The following is a 22,183-nucleotide window of genomic DNA, read 5'->3' on the forward strand; positions in this document are numbered from 1 at the left end:
GTGGCATAACCTTCCCCGAAATAACAACCGCAACACTCCGCGTTCATTGCAGCACTCGCCGTGAGATTCCTATTCGAGCCATAATGTCGAAATCTCCGGTTTTTACACTTTCTTTTTTTTCTCTTTCTTATTCTTCAAATCGCGAAGACGACTTTTTTTTTTTCTTTATCCCAATTGGTTATCACCCTGTGTTTTTTTAACGGGCCGCGAGAGTGAAGGCAATGTGCGGGCTGTGCGGTGGGCGCGTCTGAGCCAACCAACGCGCACGTTCGCAGACAAGCCCATCCTCAGCGTGGAGCTGGGACCGCCGTACCGCAACTCGAGCTTGGTCGAGGGTTCGGACGTGTTTCTCGAGTGCAAGGCTCGCGCCAACCCGCCGGTGAGCGACGTGGGCTGGCGGCGCGACGGCAGCGTGCTCGTGCCGTCGGCTGGACCCCAGGAGCTCGTGGTCAACGACAACTTCCTGGCCATCCAGAAGCTCAGCCGCCACGACTCCGGCAACTACTCGTGCTTCGCCGGCAACTCGGAGGGCGTCGCCGAGAGCGCCTGGTTTGGCCTGCGCGTCCAGCGTAAGTCTCGCCGTCTTTCGTCCAGGCACTTTTGAAGCGGCAGGTTCCTTGGCGGTTAGACTTTATATAGCTAATTGGATTAGGCTATACAAGATTAGGCGCTCCACATGGAGCTTTGGTTAAATACTTCGGGCGAATAAAAAAAGAAATATGTGCGTGAGAAAAGGAGGGCGCCTTACCGCAAGAACAAAGAAGAAAGATATCGCAATTTTCTGTCGACTGCTTAGCACTGCAGTCCTATGTGTGCTCCCAAACTCGTTCTTTTTCTTTCTCGTTTTTCTTTCGCCGCTGATTATTCCGACATATTCAAGGCAAACAAGCGTTTCGAGGAGTTTAAAATAGCAGTTATTGCTCGCCCTTTGGCGTCGAACCGCAGTCTGAGGCACGTTGCTTACGAAATAATAACTCAATCGAAAAATAAGTCGAGTTTTTCATCCGCTTGTATGCTGCTTCCTCCCGGTAAGCAAACAAGCTGAAAAAAAAAATATGGGACACTGCGTCTTAGCAAACTGACGAGTCACGCTTGGTTAAGTTTAGCCTGCGTTCAGAGGGCTGTTTTATAAGTAAATGAAGAACGTTGCCAATGGTGAACAGTTGCGTGGGCAACAATTCCCTCCGAGATAGCTGCCCGGAGCTGTTTAGTGGCGTGGTAACGCCGAGTCGCTTGGCAAGTGGCGTGGTTCAAGAATGTGACCGAGATTTCCGAACAGTAAGCCAAAGACATTGAAAAGAAATGGAGGCAATACAGAATAAATCGATATTACTCACGGTAAATAGGCGCGCACAAAACAGGTGGACACGATAAAAGCCGCAATTTAGCCAGTGCGCGCCAAAGAGGCAGAAAATTATATATTTCGCGAGGTATTTAGAACGATATCAAAGGTTCGGTACTTTTGTTGGACACATAGGGCAAAGCCTATAGAGCAAAAGATTCAGTCCTATACAGAAACTTCTAAGTGTCATTTCGTAATATATTTAGAGGGGCGTGCTTTTATTCTGCCTCTAAAAAGCCACCTCGTTTTTAACAAAAAAAAAACTATTGCAGCATGGCGCGCATAAAGCACTAACCGTTGTGTTTCACAGCACGAAGCACGCATTTACTGCGCATGTTGTGCGCACTACTTCTTGTCGCGCGGTGGCCACACGTGGTGCACCAAGGCACGCACGGATATCTCCCAATCCCAGCCATGAATCTTGCCGTAACTTTTGACAAAAATAAATAATTTTATGATGAAAACTCAATATTTTTTCCTTTTGTTTTCGATGATAGAACGCGTACGATTGACAACCTACTACTCCGGTCTGTATTTTGTTTATCTGTACGCGAATTTCACCGTCAAGCTGATTTCGGGAACAGTCATTTCACGGCGCCTGAAAACCCGCTCGGGCGTCCTCCCCGAGTGGACTTTTCACAGATGACGGTCTGCTATTTTATTTTACCTATCATCTTCTGCAATTAGTATTCAATGGTAAAGGATAAGACTCGAAATCTTATAGGGCATATACAGGGTGTCCCAGGCAGCTCGAGCCAAACATTAAAACTATGCAAATGCCACTTCGCTGGACAGCTAGAACCAAGGTAATGTTGTTTGCCGTCGCTTAGAGATAATCAGTTTACTTTTCTTCATTCCGCCTAATTAGATCATTAGTATTAATTAATTAATCGTCTTCTCAAATAATATAATTAGATGAAATGCGTCAATCAGAAATGTGTAGAGCAACATGAAAAACTTCCGATACATCTTTTTGTTGCTCGATACGTGCTACATAAGTGTTTGTCCGAGCGTGAAAGAAGCCCGCGAATACATGCGAAATTGCCGCGCGACTGGCCGCTCGAGGCACAATGTAGCGCCGATAAAAGAACAATTTTTTGATGGTTTGTTGCAACAGACGCTTCGGACAATTGTAATTGTTATTATGCATTAGTGTGTCCATTATTGCGTTCTTTTATTCTTTTATCTTGGCTTCTTACTTTTTTTTTCCCTGTGAGATCTCCCGACGTCTCCCATCAATTCTATAGGAAATGCGAGTAAATACAAGCAAATTACCGGCCCACACTGTCCGCGGATACCCATACGTCATGGCTGGCGGCGATATTTCTCAAACATACGGAGATATAGCAGCATGACACGTCGGTTCATCATGAAGGAGGTGAGCAACGTACAGCACACGAAACCGGTAGTATCAACCAGAACCAAGATTTTTATCATCTGTGACTCTCTGTCCGAGCACCTCCACTATTTTCTAATCAGGCGAATTATCCAGAAACATCTTTACGTTTTAGTAACACCCTGTTTTCTTTTTTTTTCGCTCAGGTAACGGAATGTTGATTACGGTGTTTATATTAATTGCCTAAAGACTACTAACGGACCAGTTAGAGTAAACCAAAAGGTGTCTGTTGAAGCAGGCTGCTGGGAGGTAATGTTATTACCTTTAATCACCATGTTGCAGCGCGCTGGGCTAAGTGAAGAGAAGCGCCTGTTTCTTGTCCCACCGAATGGTTCAGCGAGAGAAGCACAGCCACTCCTGGGCTATCGGTTGGCCCGGCGTGACGTGTGCAGAAGTTTTGGCGCGCAGGCCATATGTTAACGAGGAGGCTCTTCCCCGTGGGGAGGCGATGAACCGGACAAGGCTCACTCGTTACTGGTGGAATGTTTTCTTTCGGTGCAGGATAATGTCTACTACGCGGCGATGGCGGTGGTGCAATATTTTTCTTAGTAGCATCATCTAGCTTTCAGTACAGAAGCGTAACACCGCGTTGCAGCATGCCACCAGGCCAGTGCCGAGTAATTAGCAGCAATGCTGCTTACGAAATTGCCCGCTCAAGGTGGAAAGCAGCTTTCCTCAGCTGCGCGAGACGTCGCGTTAAGGAGATGGAATTTCAGTGATATTAAATGGTTTGGCATCTGCTAGCCGGTGGCGTCTCTTTCTTTCTTTCTTCTTTTTCTTTTGCGTCGTCAATCAGGCACTTAAATAAAGGACATGAACATGTTCGCGCTTCCAACTGCACATTAGTGTAGTTTAACGCGGAAGGAGAACATCCGTTAATATTTATACACCTGTTCAAGTGCTGACTGCTCTCTACTATGCGTCAAGACTGTTGTAGCGTTTACCGTCTGGGAAAAAGGTTTTTCTATGAGTTCTTTAATTCGAGAAAGCCTGTTCTGACTAAAAAAATCGAGGAAGGAAACTGTACGAAAAGCTTTTCTCCAAAATCTGACTTTTTTTCCCGCGTTTTGAAGTGGGCTTCAATGCATATTAAAAGCTCAGAGCACCCAGAGCTATTAGACTGTCGGTGATTAAATCCACTAGCTGTTCCTTACTACTCTATTCTACACCGAGTGGAGGTACGTCTTATGAAGACGTATGTTGCTGTTAGGCTAACTTGCGACGAAATCGGGGAGAGTCTGCAAGAGATGGACTGAAATTGTATTTGCACAGTCCATCTGATTTTATTTCACGTTTAAATGAACGACAGATACGTTCTATGTTTTCTGCAAGCACATCATGTTTGCGAGATCTGCAATACTACCACTCGAAAACAAATATATGTTGCATTTAACTTACGTCCCTTATTAAAATGCCTGAAAATAATTTTATTTTATTTTTATTTTTTATCATGTGGTATTTAGGAGATGTTGTCACCTTTAATTGGCGCCGGCTACTCCTTTTCACATAGGGATGTAAAAAAAAACGAATAAATCGTAACAAATATAGTGAAATCGTAACAACACTAACTCTGGTAGCATAAGTACACTCATGTCACGCTATAAGTGAAAGGCAACTCCAAATCATACAAACACAAAGTCCAGTCACGTAAGTAGACTAATGTAACACTAAAACTGAAAGTCAACTCAGTAACACAGCAACACAGAGTCCAGTCACATATGTGCACTAAGGTAAACACAAAGTCCGGTTACTTAGCTAGACTAAAATAAGGGCACATAAGAAATAACGGATTAAAGTCTTATGAAGTTACAAAAAAAACAGGTATTGGATTGGTCAAAGTCAGGTAAAAGAAAAACATACAATGCGCTATCACATTTAAACACTCTATTCAATACTTTCCGAGAATATCGCTCCCTTCTAGAAATCTTCGAGGGGCCAGTAACGCTCGTCTATCCAACGAGTATATTGGCCAATGACTTACGATCTTCCTGAGGATGAAGGGCCTGCGATCTAAGGCCACTAAATCAAGTGCTAAGTGTTGTCTGTGTGTGTGTCGTGTCGCGGACATTCTAGGAGAAGATGCTGTACATCTTAATCAGCGTGGCCACAAGTTCATTGCGCACTATCTGGTCTTGAAATTTTATGTAGAAAGTGTTTCGTGTATGCAGTACCAAGACGCAGGCGGTGAATCGGCGTTTCAGAGGCTCGGGTTGTATTTAGTGTGGACGGGATTGAAATTGAAGCGATGGGTCAAAGTGAAATAAATCGGAAGATTTCGTGTTCTGATCAAACCACGTCACTTTTCTATCACGGGCTGTGATCTGTCTCAGTATGCGGCGCAATTCGCCTTGTTTTAGAGGGAGACCTTATGTGGCGTTATTAACATGCGCTTGTCCAGCTGCCTTATCTGCTGCAACATTCCCAGGGATATTGCAGTGGCCAGGTATCCACTGGAACATTAGTGTGCGGTTTTCTTCACTTGATTTTGTGAGTTCCATAAGTATCTCGTTAACTAACACCATGTTTTTTGAATTGCTGATGTCACTGTCAAGTGAAGACAAAGCTGCCTGCGAGTCACAAAGGATGGCCCATTGTTCCCCTTTTTGCATCAAATTTATGTAGTGTAGCAAAGACAATATTGGAAAAAGCTCCGCTGTTGTTGATGACGTCGTGTGAAATAGTTTGTACGTTTGTATTTGGTTCCATTATATAATGACAAAGGCAGCTGTAGAAGAATTTGCTTGGCAATAACCATCTGTGTACGCTTGAATATAGCCAGGGTATCGAAAGTATATTTGGTATAACGCCACTTGTTGTGCTACTAGCATAAACATATCTCGTTTGCAAATAAGTCCCTCAACCGAAAGTTCAATTTTTGGAGCTACGAGTCGCCATGAAGGGTAAGAGATATCTGATAACCAAAATTCGTGTTATGGTAGTAGATCTCTGTGCATCTGAATCACGGAATTGATAATTTTATTCTTTTGATAAGCTACTTCTCCGAGGTACCAGAGGGAGCTTGGCAGCATGTATCGGTCATCTTAAAGTTGTCAAAAGCAGAAGGAAACAAGGAAGGTGTATCCTCACGCAAAAAGAAGATTGTTTAAGGTGTTTTTTTTCTTTTACCGCGCATCTGACATGTGTTACTTTTTCGCGACAAGGATAGAAACAATGATACTATAGGCCACTTCCTATAAAGAACGGCTGTCTGTACAACTACCCCACAGGTCTTTCCGTGCCATTTATCGGACCGTTACCTTCAAGTCCCCTAGGGATACAAAAAACCCTCAACATGGGTAACGCTTACACTTACATACATTACCGTCGTTCTCTTTCTTTTCTTTTTTCATTTTACGAGTTCAGCACATTACTCCAATTAGGAAAGGCGCCCTACTCGAAGTAGGTTTTTTTTTTAAATGGTAGCGAGCTCGCGGTATTTGTTTTCTTTTCTAGAAATTTCTCTATAATGTTAACGAGTTGAAGAATGTATGTGTATACTGACAGTTCGACGCAGTTCTGGTCACGAACGCACAAAATGTACGCGTGGGACTGAATTTAAAATAATTAAGCTTCTAATGTCATTACTCCGGGATATCAGGCTGAGACTCTGGAGAGAAATATCAGCGGATATAAACTCCAGCCCTGCGACGTTTTCGCCCGAAAGTTGATTATCCCCAAGACAGTGCTGGGCGGCCTCTTCACTGCCAGTGCCATGCAGTCGCTTACATCTTTCTTTGCGTGTGTGTGTGCGCTGCTCTTTTTTTTTTCCGTCCTCCCGCGAAGATCAGAAAGCGAGGCCAATGAAACAAAGGAAGGCCGCCGCCGCCGCCGCCGCCGCTCACCGGTGAGCGGCGGCCGCACCGCCAGCGACAATGGGAAGAGCGGCAATTCCGTCCCGGATCGCGTACACGTGTGACGTCCCGTCGAATGAACTGCCTCCATCAGGCGCTTTCTCCTTGAGAACGCAGTAATGCTTGCGGATCCACCGCCGCCCCCAACTCCCCGCGCCATTCGGGGCGGGAGGTATTTGCTCTGCTCTCGGTCAGAGAACTTTAGCGAGTTCGCCTGCCCGGACGGCCGTTTGGATTTGTTTGCGCCGGACAACACAAATAGGTTCGTGCCGTGCGTGCGTGAGCGAGCGTCGCGGGAGGCCGCGGCGCGCGGATCCTCCCCCGACCGTGTGCGCTGGCTTAGGCCAGATTCCTGTTTTCCTTGACTCTGCTGGCCGCGGAGGACGAGCCCTGTCTGCCGCTTTCTCCTCCGGCCCCGTGCTGCGCAAATTGCACCCCGGGCCGCGGATCCTGCAGGAGTCGTTGTGCGCCCGCCTGCTGGCGGATCCCGCGCGCCCACAACTTGGCGCACAGCTCGATGACTGACCGGCAGAATTGCCCCTCGTTTGAGAGAATGCGCGCGGGTCGGCCCCCCGCTTGTCCGGTCTTGATCTCGCCAACTTGATCAGGCCCGACCCAAAAGTGCCCCCTTTACCGTCACTTTTTCCTTTCCTTCCTGGCTGTAATTTCTGAAAGAAACCGACAGGAGAAAAGCGCACCTTCTCTTGTTTTACTCGGCTTCTTTCTTTCTTTCATTCTTTTTGTCTTGCTTACGTCCGGGACGTCGAATTCGTGCTGATGGCCCTTTGGACCCGTATGTGACCCCCCCTTGAGCTGGTTTGTTCGCGAGCGCAGCAGTTTAAAAAGGAAGAAGACACTCATCTGCAGTCGACATTTCTCTCCAAAGAGCGGAGGCACTTCTGCAGCGCCTTTATGGTCAAGACTCAAGAGACTCGGTTGTTGCAGTACAGCGGATACGATTGGGGTGGCTTTTGTGTTTCTGGTCGTAATGAACATATCTACCGACCTGTATGCCATATTTCAAAAGGAATTCGCTTGTAGCGTATACTGTTAGTACCAGGCAGCGATAAGATGAGGCGAGTGAATTCAAGACCGAATTTCCAAGAAGCGGCGCTTAACGTGCCGGATCACTAGGACCATATAAAACTTTAAAGTTATCCACGTAACAAAAACAGAGTTAAATCAACAAACTTGATCCATATTTAACTACGGTTGCAGCAAAGAAGATTACCGTTGGCGGCGTTACGTCAAGTGCAGCCCTTGTAAAAAGAATACTGTCTTTTTCTATATGTATATTTTCATTGTCATGCCATTCGCGCCACTCTCAGGAAACTGATGACTGGTGTCGCAGTGAGACAGAAGCCATATATCTTCGTGCATCAAACGTATTGTCTTTGGAATCATATGTTAAACTACCTGGTTTACCGCACTGCTGTAGTATTTCTTATCTCTAGCTTTTAGAAAATTCTATAATTCCGATTTCATTCGAAGTAGTTGCCTCTTATTGTTCATCATCGCTTCTCTTTCTCTTCTTGAGGTAACCACCACTGCCCAATCGATACAGTTATTTTGATGTTCACTGCCTGTTTACTATCATAAGCACGGACTGAAACGACCTCCCCACTTTCGGCGCCTAGTTCGCACTCAGGGTGATCGCCCGTTCTGAGGGAGCGATTTCGCTATTGTACCTCGCCCGGAAATGCTCAGATTTGGCGCGTCCCGCGGCGCCTACATAGCTGCGACGTCTTGGAACACACACCCGAAGGAGCTGATCACCAGAAGCGGCACTGAATGTGTGTCGTGCACGTATTCGTCGCAGCGTCAGTTCGTCTAAGTGACTACAAGGACATCTAGTGCGGCTCGCGCAGCCGAAAGTCATTTCATGTGGTTGCTGTTCAAAAGCTACAACCTCATAAAACTGAATTCGGCAGCACTCTTAGTGTGACAGGGACGCTCGCCACATGCCGTGGAAGCGACAGACGTAGGCAGGCGGTATGGTGACAGAACGCAAAGACAAAAACATTATTGCGAGCAATTGTTCACAGAATACCAAGCAACACTTATCGAGATCGGTAAGAGCTCTCTGCGGTCCTCAAATCAAACAAGATTACTCGAGCCCGTCGACTATTTCTACATGCGTTATCTTAAATTCCAGAGCGGTTTTCGGCCTTCTTTTCTGTGAGAGAAAGTACTACGAATGCCGCAGTTTATAAGGATTCGTCTCCTTTTTCCTTGTTTTCGCACTTCCTCCGCTGGATCGAACGCTGCAGCATCGTCTTTATTGCCGGAATCGGTCGCTCGGCGCGACGAGCTATACGAAGGATGAAAAATGATGCCAGTCATTGTAATACATGGACGCAGCATTAGCGGTGCGCCTGCACTATAATTATGATGCATCTACCTCGCTATTTCGCCAAGTGAGGATAACGCTCGGGAAAGGTCCGGTACAGCAAGCGTGATCTTGCACGAAGGAGATATTATAACAGCGATAATTTAGGGAACACGATCACCGATCAAAAGTAAAACATCCTACGCATATAAATATGCCCGAAATGGGTACTCTGACGTAGACTCAATAGCGCCCAAACAAAGTCAAATAGGCATGCATACCGATTACTTTCGATGGGGATCTTCAAATGCAGTGGCCCAAAGGACGCTATCGACACTACAGAAAAACCCAAGCTAGGTTCGGGTACTCGAAGTACGCAATGCCGACAACACTGTCTTTTTTTTGTCATTCTAGCCTATGACAAATACAAGCTGCTTGCATCCGTTATATTTAAATGTTCCTGATGTCCTGCCACCTATCTTAAAACAAATGATGGGGTTTTACGTGCCAAAACCACTTTCTGATTATGAGACACGCCGTAGTGGAGGACTCCGGAAATTTTGACCACCTGGGGTTCTTTAACGTGCACCTAAATCTAAGTACACGAGTGTTTCGGCATTTCGCCCCCATCGAAATGTGGCCGCCGTGGCCGGGATTCGATCCCGCGACCTCGTGCTCAGCAGCCCAACACCATAGCCACTGAGCAACCACGGCGGGTTTTCCACCTATCTTGATGTATGCTCTTCGTGCTACACCATGCCGCCATTTTACGAGGTGGCTGGGAGCCCATCGTCCACCAAAGCAGCTTTTACCTTGGCGTCCTTCATTTCTTTCAAATGGACTGAAATGAATGAATGAAATAATTAACTAATATAATTAATGCCTTTACCCATATATGCTTTTTGTACGCACTGTCCTTGAAGTTAAGGCGTAGCTTGTCAAACAAAACAAATCCCATATTCATGAAAAAGCTCTAATGCTAGCATTTTTCATAAGAGCAGAGAGAGAGAAATGGTTTGTTAGACAAATAATTTTGCCGGCGCGTGTACAACTGCTGGCATGCTATTCTTTATGTGGATGGGGAACCGGATTAAGATTCCAGAGGTGAGTGGGAAAAAATCAAAGAACAAAAATAAATATGAAATCCGCAAGTGGGCCTGACACTAATATTTACAGGTGAAATAACGGGTAAACTTAGGCTTTTCTCTATCAAATGCTGAAAACCTTTAAAGCTTTCCGATTAAACCAATTTCCGACAGGTATTCGAACAGTAAATCCAAAACCCGGCGCTGTCTGGTAGGACAGGCATTGGACCTAAGATGCTGGTTAATGGTAACGGACCGTGACATATCATTTCCATTTGTCGTTCAACAAAATGTCTCTCGTCGCGGTACGCGGGGTATTCAACTAGTACGTGATCCACTGTCTATAAGCAGCCACAGTTATCACAGTAGGGGTTAGTGGTGCGCCCTACTATGCGGTATAGATAATTGCTCGTGTAAACGTGTAAGCCACGTTTAGTGGAAGACGATCGTGCGATGTCTCTAAATGTCGAGGAAGTGGTCGTGGAATTTTCTATTTCACTTCTGGATCAATATAACGCAAAAAGCTGTCTTGGTGAAGCGCAGATTCTAGAGGCAGTCTTTTTCTTGAGAGGCATAATTTTTGCCATGTTCGAAGCGTTGGCTTTGGTAAAAAATATACTTCTGAAATTTCGGTGTTGGAGTCCATTTCGGGCAGCTTCATCCGCTTTTTCGTTTACCGAAATACTGGCATAGCCAGGTATCCACTGGAACTGGATGCAGTGCCCAAAATTTTAGCTTTGTGGTGAAGATAGGCAGTGTCAAATGCTGCAGGTTGGTTATTACATCGCTTGTGCTTGTCCCCCATACTTTGAAGGGCTGCTTTTGAATCCGTGAATATCACCCATGTCTTTGGCGGCTGCTGTCGAAGTACATAGACAAAAGCCTCCTTAATGCCATATCGCTCTTCCGACGTAGATGATATCGCTCGTTCAAGACGAAACAAGGATAGTTGCCTTGTAGAGGGCACAAAGTCCGCACGATGAGCGGCGTTGAGCTGTAGAGCCATCTATGAAAGTGTGCGTTGCGGTCACGTATTCTCTGTGCATAAATTGCAAATCTGTCTGATGGGCTGGTGGTTGGGGCATTTTTTTTTTTCGAATTGATTCCAGGGATATTTGGCACGATTTCCAGTGGTGACAGGGTCCAGGGTGATATGTTTCGTGGCGCAATTTGTGACGCCTGAGTAGGAATCGAAAGAGATATGCTTCCGACGACCTGCCCAAAGTTAGATGTAGCACGGGTTCTAGAAATATCCTTTAAAAAGTGGATCTTCGGATTCACCTCAGACACGTCGTTCACACGAAGTGTCTCTTGCGAAGTTAGCCCTTCAAGAGGCAGGCATCGAGCTTCTGCTACAGTTTCTGAGTGGCACGGCCCCTTTGGAAGGCCCAAGATAGTTGTTTCGTGCTGCCTCAAGTTTTATCTTGCTTGTGGGAGACATATTGTGTAGGGCTGATAGGTAATGCCGTAGTGTTCCGTCAACATAGGCCTTATGGAGGAGCACCACTGATCGACAGACACTGCGCCACTCTGATCCAGCTAAAGATCGAAATACGTGCGACGCCGAGGAAATCTTCTCACTCAGTTTTTTTCACTTGAGGCGACCATGTGAGATTCCTATCGATCGTCACTCCAATAAACCTTTGTGTCTTGACGTATGGAAGGGTGTGACCACCCAACACTAGTGGGTATTTGTCTATATGCCTCCGCGTGAAAGCCATAGCAATGCTTTTGTCGGGGGACAATTTCAGACCCTTTGAACTTAGGCAGGCAGATATATTTTCCAACGCTCTCTGGAGACATAGTTGGGTGGTACTGCGGGAACGCGCCGCGCTCCAAATGCAGATATCGGCCGCATACAGTGTGATGCTGACGCCAAGGTTTCGTTTCAGATGGATGATGACTAAAATAATAGCGGACTTAACAAAGCTCCTTGTGGCACTCCCTTCTCGACGGCATAAAGCGCTGTGGGGCCATCAGAAGTACACATGAAAAATTGGCACCCTTGAAGATAGTCTTCAATCTATGCGTAAAGCCGTCCTCCAGACCAAGGGTTTCCAAAGCGTGAAGTATTGCTTTATTATAGATGGAGTCATATGCTGGCTTAATGTCCAAAAATAACGCAGTAGGTGTGTTCCCACAAACCAATTCCTCTTCATTTGGTGAGACCAAGGCAATGGCATTATCAATTGCGGTCCTATGTTGACGCAAGCCATTCATTTCCTCCGGGTAAAATTGTCGTAGTTTCCAGTCAATCCAAATGCTGGACATATCATTATCGAAGGAGATTATCCAATGGCAAAGAGAACTTCTATATTCCGCCGCAGGGTCTCTTTTGACTTTAATAATTTTAATGCCTGAAGACAGACGTATGAGCAGAAGCAGATGATTGCTCGGGCATGTCGAACAAGCTTCCCAAAAACTGTGAATTGCGCGTGGCTTGAAGAGAAATAAGTACACGACAGGAGTGCTCATTAGCAGCCGAAGAATTTGTTGTAGCGTGCCGTAAACGAAAACATTAAAGCATAGAAGACGTGCGGAAAAAGAATGGATCATCTCAAATTAGTCACACCTGCGACACAGCATGATACAAACAACCTACAGGAGCAATAACGGCTGCACGACAAGTGAAGGGGAAAGAGGAGTAGAAGTGATAGAGAAACGAGACCCGACCGAAACTAATAGAAATCTGAAGGTGATGAGACGGGTGGGCTGCTAAGGTTTAACAACAATAAAATGTAGCAGCAAACGACAGCAGGGAGACAAAATTAGCACAATGCGAAGAAACAAAACAGAGGCTACCTCTCGGCAAAAAGTTGGGGGCGAGAAGGGCTGTACAAAAAAAGAAAAGAAAAACAAACAGCAGCAGCAGCAACAACAACAACAACAAAAATAATAATAAAGTTAGGATAGAGCCATGGTGGCGGGGTTCGCTATGGGAGATGCTCTGAAGAGAAAAAAAAGTGTGAAGACGGGTCAGAGAATGCGGAAAAAGTACGATAAAGCGACTAATTGCCGCTTGGGCACTTGTAGGAAATAGTGCGAGAGAAGCAAGCTCAGCAAGGCCCCCGAAACAACAAAGGGAAAGAAAACCAAACGACAAATTTTAAAATGGGTGGAAAGAGAAAGGCCTGACGTAAGTATGACCTACTTTACTCAGCGTTAAGCAGGGGCTTGGTGTCCTCAACCAACTAAATCTTTTGTTCACTGAATCCCATACAACACTTGCAGGCGCACCGATGACTCTTCTTATCAACGTAAGACGCTTATGGCCTTAAACGTGCATGCTGCCACATCATAGCGGAAAAAAACGGCCCTTGAAGGCGGGTCAGCGAATGCACAAACAATGTGGTGCTAGAGTGCTGCCTAGTGGCAAGTCCAAGACGTTCACACGATCACTAGAGGTCTGCTAGATCTGTGTATCTTACTGTCAACCACTGGACGGCAACGCACGGCGCACTGCGCATCATTATGATGCGGAAGACTTCGTCACCTGCTCCCCGACGCAGTAACTCTCGAGTCAAGCGTCGGATTGCACGAGACAATACAAGCCCGCTAGCCTGTCACGAGCTGAGAGAAACACGCGTATACGCCAGCCGTCTAAAACCGGAAACAACCAGCCCACTATATAGTTTCAAGTCAGACGCAGCTTACGCGCGCTGCGCGTTCGGAGTGACCGCTGCGACCGACAGAAACGGTCTCAAAATTACAGGATTTGCGACGTTTTCGTCGCATTGCTTTGTGTTAAGGCTCAGTCGTGATAATAAATTAATTAATGGCTGGACCAGCTATAAGTCTTCATCTTCGTTATTATTACTGAGGAAATTACATAATCTGTATCATGCAAATAAAGAGCGCACTGTAATCCGAGCATAACCCTATTCGCGTTCTGCGCGTTAGTTTTCTTCCAACAGCAACTATAATATGGAAAATAGAAACCGGCATGTGCTGCAGAAACCTAATCACTGACGCCATGTTTTATTTTGCTTGCTCGCTTGCTTGATTTCTTGCTCCATTTCTCCGGAGTAGGCAGTACAGAAAAGGTAGAGGGGATTGCTACAATAGCGGTCGCTTTGTACCAAAAGATATGGCTCTGTACTGTGCAGAGAAATTAAGCAGATCATTATACATTGTCTAATTAATTGGGCATAATATATATATAACAGTTCAAAATTATGAAGCAGTTTGAAATTTCTGAAAATTATTGTAAACAGAACGATAGAAGGTAGATCAAAGCACTGCAATTTTTTTTCTTTACTGTGGCGCGGAATACATTAAACGCAATAAAACAAATTAAAAAAAAGAATAAAACATCTGGAGCGGTAACTGCGAATGGCAGCTCAGCGCGCCAGTAAAATCAGGGCCCAAATTCACAGTGCTTCTCTTTTGTAAGAACCTTTTGTGATCGGGAAGCCACCTTGGCTGATATTGTTGCGGTGCATTTATACATGACCCTGTGCGCAAGAGGGAGACGAAGAGGAAGTGGTAGACTGTCTCCTGGAGCTGTGACCACTGTCTCTGTGCACAACAATTACTGCATCTACAGATTCAAGAATTCAACGAACATTTTGTTCGATGGTACCTCCGTACTTACGGAAAGCATTTTTTCTTTGGATACCGGGACATCGTGGGTTGCATTTGAACAAAATGGCTGATTCACTCGCACGAGCATCTCTCAATGTCCCTGTCATATCTATTTTGCCGACATCAGCTTATGTCACCGCGTCTAGGTACAGGAATTTCTCTATATCGCAAAATTCTGCATTATCCATGCTAACACCGTCTTCTGAATTCCACCATATTGGCTTCCCATGGAATAATAATTGGTGTCCTTCAAGGCAATTGGAAGTTTCTTTTACAAAATTGAGATATCGTATACCGCCTCTAATTTTGCTTACACTCATTTAGAAAATTTGGGCTATCGCTAACCTCGCCAATCATTCTTTCTTCTGGGGCGGCTTCACTGCGATCCAGCCACAGGAATGCTTTTCTTGCAGTTTACAATTTTATTAGAGACAAAAAGAGTACCTTGGTGAATTTCTAAAATTATCAGTTAATTCTATTGCTTTATTTCTTTATGTTAACTTACTTCATCTCAAGATTCTTGACAATATTTTTATTAAACTTCTAAATCACATTTCTTTAGTCCCACGCCCTAGTTTTCTTTTAATTCTAAACATACTGGAAACCGCCTGCTTCTTGGACAATCCCCCATAGTGGGTATGCGCCAGGGTTTGGGAGACAAAACGAAAGGAGACCTCTGTACCAGGCTGCGCGATTACCACTAACGTTTCCTCGTGTAAACAGTTGTACATACATTTGTGCGTCGGGCTTCCTCTTCGTAACATTCGGTGGAAGTGCGGGATAACGACTCAGAACGGAGCTTCGCAGTGGCCGTCACTTCGGTTCTTCACCGATGTTGACGGAGGCGGTGCCTGGTTCGGCACACCTGCGTCGACTGCGTCGACTGTCGTACGCACGCATCCGCGTGATCCAGGAACCTTCTGCGGCACCAATGGCGCCGACCTCGACGACTGGCTAGAGATATATGAGCGGGTGAGCAACCACAACAAATGGGATCCCACAGTGATGCTGACGATCATAATTTTTTTACTTGGCGTGTACTTCGCGAGTGTTGTTTGAAAACCACGAAGAACTCCGTGATTGGGATGCCTGCAAGCAGAAGCTGAGAGATCTCTTCGGAAAACCACTGGGTCGGAAGGTCGTCTCCACGAAAGAGCTGGCATCACGAGTTCAGACGTCCACCGAAGGCTACATCGCCTATATACAAGACGTGTTGGCATTCTGCCGCAATGCCGACGCCGAAATGTCGGAGTCTGAAAAAGCTTGGCATGTTTTAAAAGGTATCGCCGATGACGCCTTCAATTTACTCATCTGTAAGAACTGCACCTCGGTTAATGACATTATCACGGAGTGCAAGCGTTTCGAGCAGGTGAAAAGCCGTCGTACCTATCAGTCATTCGATCGACCAATGGCCCTCAGTCCCCAGCAGCTGCAGAGCACCTGACCAAGGCGGCGGTCAGGCCTGTAACGCAGCAGAGGGTACTATGTCCGGTCCCGGACATGCCGCCAATGGAAACTGACCCTGGCAACCTATAACTCCCGAACTCTGTCGAGTGAGGCTAGCTAGCTTAGCAGGACTCTTTGAGGAACTATCAGGCATTGTTTGACATATCATTGGCCTTACTGAGATTAAGGAACTGGTGAGGCTCATACAGTGCAGACTAACGGCCATGTCCTCTGCTATAGAGGTCTCCCAGATAAGAAGCAATACGGCGTAGGATTCCTAATCCATAAGGACATAGCGGGAAACACTGACGAATTCTACAGCATTAATGAGAGAGTAGCAGTAGTTGCTATCAAACTTCAATGCAAAAGTGGGTAAAAACTGGCTGGTGAACAAGCAATCTGCAATTACGGTTTCGATTATAGGAACGTTAGAGGAGAGATGCTAGTAGAATTCGCGGAAAGGAATAAGCTGCGAATAATGAACACTTTCTTCAGGAAGTGTAGCAACAGAAAATGGATCTGGAAAAGCCCTAATGGTGAAATAAGAGATGAAATAAATTTCATACTTTCTGCCCATACCAGCATCGTGAAGGTTGTTGAAGTATTAGGTAAAGTGCAGTGATCATAGGTTGGCGAGGTTTAGGATTCACCTCGATTTGAAGAGAGAAAGAGTAAAATTGGTCAGGAAGAAACAAGCCAACCTAGACGCAGTACGGGTAAAAACAGACCGATTCAGGCTGCTACTTGCGAAGAAATGTGCAGCCTTAGAACAGAGAGATGAAGACAACATAGAGGTAATGAATGAAACCATAACTACGCTGGCTTAAGAAGCAGCAATTGAAGTGGGAGGTAAGGCACCGTGGCAACCAGTAGACAAGCTCACCCAAGTAGCAAAGGACCTAATAAAGAAACGACGAAGAATGAAAGTGTCCAACTCAAGAGATCAGATAGAATTCGTGGGACTGTGAAAACTAATCAACAAGGAGAAAGTAAGGGATATTCGATATTATAACGTGAGAAAGACTGAGGAAGCCGTGAAAAATGGACGCAGCCTGAAATCAGTCAGAAGGAAACGACATAGGACAAACCAAGATGTATGCATTCAAAGATAAGCAGGGTAATATCATCAGCAGTTTAGCAGATATTGTAAAAGCAGCGAAAGAATTCTATGCTGACCTGTACAGCACCCAGAGGAGCCACTACACCTCCATTCGAAGCAGTAATGAACAGGTTGCAGAGATTCCTTCTATAACAAGTGATGCGGTTAGAAGGGCATTAGACATGAAACTGGGAAAAGCTGCAGGAAAAGGTGGAATAACAGTCGATTTAAGGAAAGATGAAGGAGACATAATACTTGAAAAATACGAAGTGTCTATCTACTTCAAGGATCCCAGAGAACTGAAAGAATCCAAGCATTATACTAATCCACAAAAAGGGAGACGTTAAAGAATTGAAAAACTATAGGCCCATTAGCTTACTCCCAGTATTATATAAAATATTCCCCAAGATAATTTCCAATTGAATAAGGGCAGCACTGAACTTTAGTCAACCAAGGGAACAGGCAGGTTTCAGGAAGGGATACTCTAGAATGGATCACATCCAGGTCATCGATCAGGTAATCGATAAATCCACAGAGTATAATTAGTGTCTTTATATGGCTTTCATAGATTACGAAAAGCCATTTGATTCAGTAGAGATACCAGCAGTCATAGAGACACTACGTAATGAAGGACTACAGGCCGCTTACGCAAGTATATTGGAAAATATCTACAGATATTTAACAGCTACCTCATTTCTCCACAAGAAAAGTAGGAAGGTACCTATATGAAAAGGGGTCAGATAAGGAGACACAATCTCTCCAATGCTATTCACTGCGTACTTGGAAGAAGTATTGGAACTATTAAACTGGGAAGGCTTAGGAGTAACAATCAACGGCGAATATATCAGCAACCTCCGGTTTGCAGATTACATTGTCCTGTTTAGCCACACCGGCGACGAGTTACAACGAATGATTGAGGACCTTAACAGAGAGTGTGTAAAAATGGGGTTGAAGATTAATTAATAGCCGGGCAAGGGAACAAGATTTCAGCTCACCAGTCAGCATCTACAGTCTCTGAGAAGTACGATTACCTAGGTCAATTAATCACACAGAACCCTGATCATGAGCAGGAAGTTTACAGAAGAATAAAGATGGGTTGGAGCGCCCACGGCAGACATTGTCAGCTCCTGACTGGAAGCTTATCATTATCATTTAAAAAGACGGTGTACAATCTGTGCATTTTACTAGTGCTGACATATGGGGCATAAACTTGGAGATTGACAAAGGAGCTTGAGAACAAGTTAAGGACCACGCAAAGAGCGATGGAACGAAGAATGCCAAGCATAACGTTAAGAGACAGAAAGAGAGCGGATTGGATCAGAGAGCAAACAGATATGGGCGATAGGTTAAATGACATTAAGATAAATGATTGAGCTGTGCAGGTCATGTAATGCATAGGTTAGATAACCGGTGGGCCAATAGAGTCACAGAATGGGTGCCAAGGGAAGGGAAGCGCAGTCTAGGACGGCAGAAGACTAGGTGGGGCGATGAAATGAGGAAATTCGCGGGCGCTAGTTGCGGTTGGCGCAGGACAGGGGTAATTGAAGATCGCAGGGAGAGGCCTTCGTCCTGCATTGGACATAATAGGGGTTGTTGATTATTATTATTATTATTATTATTATTATTATTATTATTATTATTATTATTATTATTATTATTATTATTATTATTATTATTATTATTATTATTATTATTATTATTATTATTATTATATTGCAAAGAGCCGACTGGCCACCTTGGTGGCCGGGCACTCAAACTTCAGGAGTATTCTTTCGTTGTGATGTACAAGTCCGGCCGCTTACATCTGGACGCCGACTAGTTGTATTGTCGCCCCGTCGATTCTCCTGACAACGACGATCAGGATGCCGACACTTCCCTTCTGACCATTTCTGGCTTTCGCGACATAGTTACTGAGCAACGAAAGGACGACTCTCCCCGGTCGATCATCGAGCGCTTGACTTCTGGCCAATCAGATCGCTAAATCAGAATGTCTGTACTCCATGACGTCAATCTTCATCGACGCAAAATCAGCTCTGATGGACAAGACTTACTGCTAGTTGTCCCTCGTCCCCTCCGTTCTACTGTTCTAGCTGAGCTCCACGACGCACCCACTGCCGGACACCTTGGCACCTCCTGCACTTACGACAGAGTGCGACGTCTCTTCTTCTGGCCAGGCCTTCACCGCTCTGAGCGACGTTACGTTGCGAGTTTCGACCCCTGCCAGCATCGAAAGAGGCCATGTGTGCAACCTGTTGGCCACCTTCATCCAATCGACGTTCCCACGGAGCTTTTCTTCCGTGTCGGCATGGACCTTTTTGGCCCCTTCCCCTCATACATAAAAAGGAACAAATGGATGGCCGTTGCGACAGACTGTGCGACACGCTATGCCATTACACGTGCCCTGCCCACCAGCTGTGCTACAGAGGTAGCAGACTTTTTACTTCACGACGTGATTCTTTACCATGGCGCGCCAAGGCTGCTACTGACAGATCCTGGCCGCTACTTCCTGTCCAAAGTTTTCGAAATCGTACTTCATCCCTGTTTCACCGAACACAAGCTCGCATCCGCATATCACACACAAACGAATGGACTGACTGAACGAGTGAATCGCACCCTTACAGAGATGTTGTCCATGTACGTTTCAGCAGACCATCGCTATTGGGGCTGCATATTACCCTACGTGGCATTATGTGTGCAATTCGTCACGTCATCATACCACCGGTTTCTCGCCTTTCTACCTCTTGTTTGGTCGCTCATCCCACTCTGCCATTTGACCCCTTGCTACCTTCGGTGCCGTGACACACCACGGAATACACCCACGACGCCGTTTGTCGGGCACATGTGGCTCGCCAGATTGCCTGTGATCGGCTTAAAGTGGCTGAGGCGTCACAAAAGCTCCTACGACAGTCGCCACCGGAACCTTCAGTTCTGTCCCGGAAATCCCGTTCTTCTGTGGACTCCAAGTCGCCACGTCGGCCTCTCCGAAAAGCTGTTGTCACGCTATACCAGGCCCTAGCGGGTATTGCGACGAATACTTAAAATTACGAAATCGCTCCTGTTGAAGACACGTCGTCCTTGTCCCGGCTACGAACTGACGTCGTCCACGTGTCCCGTTTAAAACCGTACTGTTCATCTAGATCACTATCATTCTATCAAGCGCCTGGACGACGCTCCAGCCCCCGGGGGTTATGTTACGGTGCATTTGGAAAGGTTTAGTTTGGTTTGGTTTGGTTTGGTGCCTGTAGTTATAGCACAGCCCACTACGGGGGATTGGCCATGAATCGGGCGTCAGTGGGTTGAAAAAGAATAACAACCTAAATATGATTTTTTTACTGAAAATGAGATATTAAATGAATTCTAATCGTTAATAATAATTTTCATGCTATAGTTTCTCAAAATTAGAAGTTAATATTTTTGGTTTCTTGTTGTGGAAAATAAAACAGTAAAATTAGCATGGAAGTTTCCTTGTTTCCATTATAAAATTATATGTGGCATCACATACGTTACCATTACAGTGTCCTAGTGCCGACGTCCCCAGAGACAGAATGATAGGTAGTGTAATGGCTAATCCAAGTTGGCGGAAGGGACCTTTTAGAAGTCATTTTCTATGCTTGTTGAACCTACGACATTCTATAAAGAAATGATCCATAGTTTCGGGTTCATTGCAGTAAAAACATTTAGGAGAAGGTGCTAAACCAGACCTATGGGAATAGAAATTAAGCCGTGGTATTCGGCAACGCAGACGCGTAAAAGAAACGTTGCACACCATCCGCTGTGCCAAGGAAATCTAAGGTGCTGAAAATTGGCGTTATCTAACACAAATGATTTGGCATGTTCTTCTTGAATGGAAATTTTTTTTAAATCTTGCAGAAGTAACGTATGCCGAAGGTATTAGGATCCTCAGTGCCGGGCCTTTAAGAGATGCCGCCGCTAGTGCGTCTGCTGACTCGCTTAAAGTGAGCCCCACGTGCCCTGGCACCCATACCAGGTGGATGAGGCGTAAATGCTGGGGAACCAATGAATGAAATTCTCGGAGAATGATGCTTGAATTGGGCACAGATAAAGCGGAACAAACTGACAAGGAGTCAGTTAAGATTACGGCTGAAGAAATAGATGTGGGAAGTTTCCGTAGAGCTAGGATGATCGCCAATAAGTCTGCTTGAAATATTGGCGTGAAGTCGGGTAGTCGAAGAGAGAAAGACCAATTTAATGATGTCGAAAAAAATGCCCACTCCGGCCTTCTCCTCACCTAAAGAATCATCTGTGGCTATTACTGCATTTATTTGGAGGTTTTCAAGGTGGTCATCTAATAAACATTTTAGGTATCGAATAGGTAGGAGCTTAGCGTTATTGGGAAATATATCGCCAAATTCAACACTTACTGTCGAAGTAGGTAAATTTTGAAAAGCCACATCACGGATTGATATTTGTAATGGCTCTAATAGCTTCTGCACAAAAACTACCTGGGGACAATGCAGTCTGTACCATTGATTCTCAAAAAATGCAGTTGGTTCTCGAGTAAAAATATAGTAGGAGCGTCTCTGGGGAGAAGCATAGATGTTTAGAAATGTTTGGACTGTCAGTATACGAAATCGAGCTTGAAGAGAAGGCAGGTGAGTTTCGTGATACAAGATATTATTGGCTACAAACTTTGGAAGGCCGAGACACAGACGTAGTGATTCGCGTTCTAAAAGAACCAGAGGACGTAACTTATACGTAGGACCTCCTGAAAATAACACGCATCCAAACTCTAGAATGGGGCGGACAAACATACAATAAATCATCAGCAAGGCCTCCCTGCGCAATCCAAAACGACTGCTGCAGACTCTTCGTAATAAACCAACAGCGCGTGCTCCCTTATATGCGATGTATTCTATGTGTGTCTGCCAATTAAGCTTTTCGGTGTAAATCATTCCCAGATATTTTAAAGAATGTACCTGCGGAATAATCTCCTGGCCATATGACAGTGTTATTCGGATAGGAAAAGTTAAGGAAAAGACAATGATCGCACTTTTGTTGACATTTAGCGACATTTGTATTCCTTTTAGCCA

At 45.2% G+C, this 22,183-nt stretch overlaps 1 protein-coding gene across 1 annotated transcript in view; it reads left to right on the forward strand.

Moving 5' to 3' along the window:
- The window catches only part of LOC142567099 (nephrin-like), a 102,982-nt gene that overhangs the window by 14,158 nt on the left and 66,641 nt on the right, over positions 1-22,183 (forward strand). The window contains exon 3 of the mRNA XM_075677820.1: positions 276-569. Coding sequence (XP_075533935.1) covers positions 276-569 — 294 coding nt within the window. The remainder of the gene's footprint in view (positions 1-275; positions 570-22,183) is intronic.

This window comes from Dermacentor variabilis, chromosome 1 (genome assembly GCF_050947875.1).
Source record: "Dermacentor variabilis isolate Ectoservices chromosome 1, ASM5094787v1, whole genome shotgun sequence".
Lineage (NCBI taxonomy): Eukaryota > Metazoa > Arthropoda > Arachnida > Ixodida > Ixodidae > Dermacentor > Dermacentor variabilis.